General features: G+C 45.9%; 2 protein-coding genes across 2 annotated transcripts; one reads left to right on the plus strand and one right to left on the minus strand.

Annotated features, from left to right (window-relative positions):
* Nucleotides 1–269: 269 nt before the first annotated feature.
* Nucleotides 270–1,644, plus strand: LOC103629210 (protein disulfide-isomerase-like). Its single transcript, XM_008650382.4, has 4 exons — nt 270–324; nt 906–936; nt 1,041–1,328; nt 1,456–1,644. The coding sequence occupies exons 1-4, from the start codon at nt 299–301 to the stop codon at nt 1,522–1,524; spliced, it is 414 nt and encodes a 137-aa protein (XP_008648604.1). The 5' UTR covers nt 270–298; the 3' UTR covers nt 1,525–1,644.
* Nucleotides 1,645–3,188: 1,544 nt separating this feature from the next.
* On the minus strand, nt 3,189–4,829 carry LOC100304441 (uncharacterized). The gene is made up of 4 exons (NM_001165874.1): nt 4,367–4,829; nt 4,044–4,272; nt 3,723–3,944; nt 3,189–3,583 (listed from the first exon to the last, which is right to left on the minus strand). The coding sequence occupies exons 1-4, from the start codon at nt 4,648–4,650 to the stop codon at nt 3,338–3,340; spliced, it is 981 nt and encodes a 326-aa protein (NP_001159346.1). The 5' UTR covers nt 4,651–4,829; the 3' UTR covers nt 3,189–3,337.
* Nucleotides 4,830–5,343: the final 514 nt, after the last annotated feature.

Below are 5,343 nucleotides of genomic sequence, written 5' to 3' on the forward strand. Positions count from 1 at the left end.
TTAATATATTAGAGATAGAGAAAACATTCACATGAAAATCATGAAAGTACGCCATATTTGGTGCTAGCAGTGATAATAATCAGAAAGTGGTGCAACTATCTCTACTACTATTAAGAAGATAGTGTAGGCGTCCACAGATGTGGTGCACGGTTCTGCCTCCCGCTCCCACCCGCGACATCTCCCTCCCACACCCGCGCATGGCCGTCGTGCCTTCGCCCCCAGATCTCGCGCATGCCCACGCCTGAACCCAGCACCAGCCATACCTCCGCAGAGCCCCCGCCCCCGGATCCCACACATCATGGTCGTCGAGTTCTACGCCCCCTGGTGACCCCCCAGCTTGACCGATTCTTGTAGCGGTACGAGTAGATCTCGGATCGGGGATTAGGCTATGGGCATGGAGTGATGTTGGGCATTCTTTTCAGATGCTGGACTTGTGCTCGGGTTGTATTTTTCATGTTGTTACGCGACAGCTGGTGTCTAATTCGCACCGATTTGGTCGCTGTTCTTCGCGTGGATTTGTTTTGTTTACTGGTCTCTCATGCGCGCGGCAGCTCGAAATTCCAGGCCAAGACTTTAGACGAGTAGTGCTAGCTATTGTTTTCGTCGATTTCTTGTTTGGTCTGGATGGCTCAAGGGTGATGAATCGTGGGTTTTGTTCTTTTTCTGCGGTTGGTGTGCTTGATTTGACGTCTGTGCGATGCCTTTTTTTGTCATGTTTAAGAATCATGTCCGCACTTAACTGTACTCATGTGTTGTTGCTTCGATTCTGTGTGACTACTTTTAGGACACACTCACAAGTTTTGAACTTTGCTGTTGTCTTACTTCTGTGTGATTACTGTTGCTATCGGTAAATCATCTCTATTAGTTAAATTGTTATAGCTAATGTTGTCAAATCGAACCTGCAGGTGTGGGCACTGCAAGAAACTTGCTCCAGAGGTAATGGATCTCCTACCCTGTATGCACTCCCTTTAATTACACATGGGTTGTGTTCTGATTAGTTTAATCCCATAAGCTAAACTATGTTATCTTTGATGTTTCAGTATGAGAATGCGGCCAAGGCACTTAGCAAGCATGACCCACTGATTATTCTCGCTAAGGTTGATGCTAACGAGGAGAAGAACATGCCACATGCTACCAAGTACGAGGTCCAAGGGTTCCCAACCATCAAGATCTTCAGGGACCAGGGGAAGAACATTCAGGAATACAAGGGCCCTAGGGAGGCTGATGGCATTGTGGATTACTTGAAGAAGCAGGTTGGCCCTGCATCCAAGGAGATCAAGTCACCGGAAGATGCGACTGCCCTTATCGATGACAAGAAGATCTACATTGTAAGCTTCCAATTCAAAGTTTTCACATGTTTTTATTCAGTAATCACTGAATCTGTATTATGATGATCAGGCCAAGTGATCATCTTGAGCTGACAACTGATTGTACATAATAATTGCAACTTTATAGGTTGGTATCTTCGCTCAGCGACACCGAATTTACAAACTTCATGGAGGTCGCAGAGAAGCTGACGTATGACTACGACTTTGGCCACACTTTGCATGCCAACCACCTCCCACGTGGTGATGCAGCGGTGGAAAGGCCATTGGTCAGGCTGCTGAAGCCATTTGATGAGCTTGTTGCTGACAGCAAGGTTTTACTCACATTCTTTATTACATTTTGGCTATAGTTTTGGAGGCACTAGATAATAGCATGCACGATATAATGGGTCACCCCAGACTGACATTTGGTGGTAAAACCATTGTTTTCGGTCGAGATTTCAGGCAGGTCTTGCCTGCTGTTCGTAAAGGGTCAAGGGCTCAAGTGGTCGCGTCTTCGTTACGAATGTCTTATCTATAAGAGTTGCATGTTCAGCTAACAAACTAATAGTATGATGTTCGTCTTCTGTTTGATTGGTCTGGTGTATTATCAAGTCATGTTTGCATATGCTACAATTGTTTTTATTAGAGCCGCACAATTTTTGATAATCAACAACCTTCTTACTGCATGCATATTGTCTTAAGTATTGTTGAGTTTTGGACCATTTGTGATATTAGCAATATAATTTATTATGCATCTAACAATTTGTTATGCATGGCAAAGCACGGGCACTGACCTATATTATACCTTATGAATATAGGTTTTTGTCCCGCGAGAATGGAATCTCTATTTGTAGGCTTGTCTCATAACAAGCCAAAAAATCGGTGGCAACCGCAATAGTTCGAGAATGTATTATAATTTTTGTAGTATTTTATGTATCAATTTGTATTTTTTATGATAACTAATTTCAGCTTTATGTCACGACTGGTTGCTCCTAGACTATATTTGCACGCAGTGTGATCTTGCCCTCATCGATTTTATTAAGGAAATTCCTTGTGAACCAATGGTAGAAGTCGTGCTTATTGATGACGCCTTTGTAGAAAGGAAGTGGATGGAGTGTTTATTTCAGCCGAACGCATATTTAGGTGTAAACACATGGCATACAAGAGGTTCGCGGAAGCGATTATCATGACCTCAAAGAAATATAAGATTGCTTACAACAAGAAACGTTCTGTATAGGCAGAGAAGGACTGATGTTCCAATTGACTTAAGAGAGTATTTTCTTCTTACCACCTTCTCAGCAGTTTAAATTTGTTCTATGATAATCATTGTATAAAACATAGTTGGTCAAACATTATTCTATAGTTTTAATACCAACTACCTCGATCTACAAGCTATGACCATGTGGGGGAATGACAGACGAATGAAATTTGTTAGGGTGAGTGTAGTACGTTCGTTTCATGTTCAAAACATACATTCCGGTCATATAATACAAATTGACGTTTTGTTATCTTATGTCTATGTCTGTAGGATGCAAAGATTCTTCGAAGGAACTTTATGATTGATATCGCTAAAAAAGATTAATTGATTAGTGTGTGGTTGTCGACACATTTGTCTGTAATTAAAAATTTTAAATTAACTTTTTAAAATAATTCGTGTGATATTGATAATGTTTTCCCACGAATTTTGCATATTATAGTGATGTTTGTCGTTCTGTATCAATGTTTCATACAATTTTTTTTTACTTCCGTCGTAACACACGAGCACATACCTATAACAATATAACACATATGTACATAAGTTATCGTGTTATTATACGGTTCCGTTGCAACACACGGGCACTCACCTAGTTAACATATAATAGCATGGTGGTGTCAATCTTTATCAAAATGCAAAGAGCTTTATTTGACAACCATGTATGTACATACAGACACGACGACGATCGAACATATAAGACCATGATAGGTCATATGACATATATAAGACCTTTATCTAGCATATCTGTAGTACCCGTCCTGCTGCTGAAACCAGACTAAAGTTGGCGCAGGTAGACACCGATCGCAGCGACGAGCCTGGTCGTCGCGCGTCCATAGAATCCCACGATGCTGCTGCCGATGGGCGCGGTGATGCAGAAACGTGTGCCGCTCTCGATGCCCCATGGCCCCCAAGCTCTGGCGGTGCTGGTGACAATCCTGAACGAGGTAAGGGTAGTCGCACCTTCGAATGCGCCGTACGTTCCAGAAACTTCCTTGACGTATTCAGCGTCGCCAAGATCGAGCTGCACGCACGCACGCATGTTTGTGCTCATATATATATATGTTCATCAGTAGTTCTCTATCGTCGTCCCTGCTGCACAAGTTCATAGCTAGAGACGCCGTTGATGGAACCGTACACGGAAACCCGATCAGATCACTCACCTTCCGGACGTTGCCGCCAAGTCCACCCCATCGCCCAGCGGTGCGCGTCTGACCACCTGTGTCGGTACTGTAGGTGAACTCGATGGAGTCCACGGCAACGCCGGCGCGGACGGTCAGGCTCTGCAGACGCCTCGGCGGCTCCGTCGTCGCGATGTCCTGCGCCGACCCTCCCTCTCCACCCCACACTCCGACCTTGGTGACGACGACGGTGGAGCTGATGTCCTGCATCCATCCATCCATCCATCCCAGTGTTGTTCATCGGATGATATGATGAGTAAGAAGGAGAAACGGTTTCTCGCTCGCTCGCTCGCTCGCTCTCACCTTTGCTGCTGGCTGTGACGACGATGAGCCAAACGCCGCCGGGCGGAACACCGGGCAGAGAACCTCCACGGCAAGCTCGTCGGAGTTCCCGCCGCTCGTGTCGGCAAGAAACGTTCTCCTTATGACGCCTCTCGCCATCGCGAACACTCCAGTTCCACCGTAGATCGCCCACTCGTCTGACCCTTCTGTCATCGCGCCTTCGGTGACGAGCGTGGAGCCCTTGAGCGGCCTGACGATATGCACGCATGCATGAATGAAATCAACAGCATAAAACCATAGTGTACACACAAGAAGCCTGAGCATATACACATGTACAGATATACCTCTCCTGGAACACGACGGTGTACAACTGGCGCACGTCGCCCATCTGGGTAGCGACTCCCTGTACGCGAGCCACGAGGCTGGCGTCAGGGCCACGGCCGTCAAATACGGGGCTGTCAGTGAGGTTTCTCCTGCCCAGCTGGTCGGATGGCCTTCCCTCCACGGTCAGCTCCGTGCTGCCTGGGCCAGCCCGACGGACAAACAGGTTGCTGAAGGTTATTCTTGTGAACTGCGCCGACATGGCCGGAGCCATGGGAGTCACTAGGATGCTCGGAGGGTTCTCCATTGGCCTGCTGCTAGTAGCTCTAGTTTGCTAATTGGCGTATTTATAGATGGATGATCAGCGTGCGTGCATGCTCGGGGTTATATTATTAGTGGAGAAGCTTAGGACGCATCGCGTACGTCTTTAATTAGCATGTTTCGTGTGCGCAGGGCAGGATAAAGAAAATAGGAAAAGAACGAAAGTTTGAGAAGAAAGAACACAAGTTCATCGGCAGCAGGGTAGGATAATGATACGCCTTTCCACCATGGCGCGCTAGCTGCTGGATAAGAACTCGCCTTTCCACCATTGCAGTGTGGGGAAAAAACAAATATACCTGCTGGATAAGAATTCGCCTTTATTTCCACCATGACTGGGAGAAACAAAAAACAAAAACAAAAAAGAAACTCTCTCCTAGCTAGATAATCATCCGCGTCAGCGCGTGGTTTCATTTGTCATCTCATCAGATCATGATAAACTTAATTTATATCAAAATTATATAGAGAGAAATGGATCTAAAACTTTCGCCAGTCCGTCGAAAGTTAATATTATGTCCGGCGCGCGGAATCAGCCGTTATACAATTCAACTTTTGACTGCTTGAAATTAATGTTAACATCCGGCGGCGGCGGCGGCGGCGGCTCTAGAAACCTTCATGGCCGTCGGATTTCTGGAGGTTTCCTGTTGTGACTCCCCTGGCTTCACCACACAGTCCACAGGCA

Source organism: Zea mays, chromosome 6 (genome assembly GCF_902167145.1).
Source record: "Zea mays cultivar B73 chromosome 6, Zm-B73-REFERENCE-NAM-5.0, whole genome shotgun sequence".
Lineage (NCBI taxonomy): Eukaryota > Viridiplantae > Streptophyta > Magnoliopsida > Poales > Poaceae > Zea > Zea mays.

Coding starts and splice junctions, on each gene's coding strand:
- LOC103629210 (XM_008650382.4), top strand. CDS start 299: ATGGTCGTCGAGTTCTACGCCCCCTG. Junction 325..905: donor GTCGAGTTCTACGCCCCCTG/GTGACCCCCCAG, acceptor TCGAACCTGCAG/GTGTGGGCACTGCAAGAAAC. Junction 1,329..1,455: donor ATGACAAGAAGATCTACATT/GTAAGCTTCCAA, acceptor GCAACTTTATAG/GTTGGTATCTTCGCTCAGCG.
- LOC100304441 (NM_001165874.1), bottom strand. CDS start 4,650: ATGGAGAACCCTCCGAGCATCCTAGTGACTCCCATGGCTCCGGCCATG. Junction 4,273..4,366: donor ACCGTCGTGTTCCAGGAGAG/GTATATCTGTAC, acceptor GCATATCGTCAG/GCCGCTCAAGGGCTCCACGC. Junction 3,945..4,043: donor CGTCACAGCCAGCAGCAAAG/GTGAGAGCGAGC, acceptor GGATGGATGCAG/GACATCAGCTCCACCGTCGT.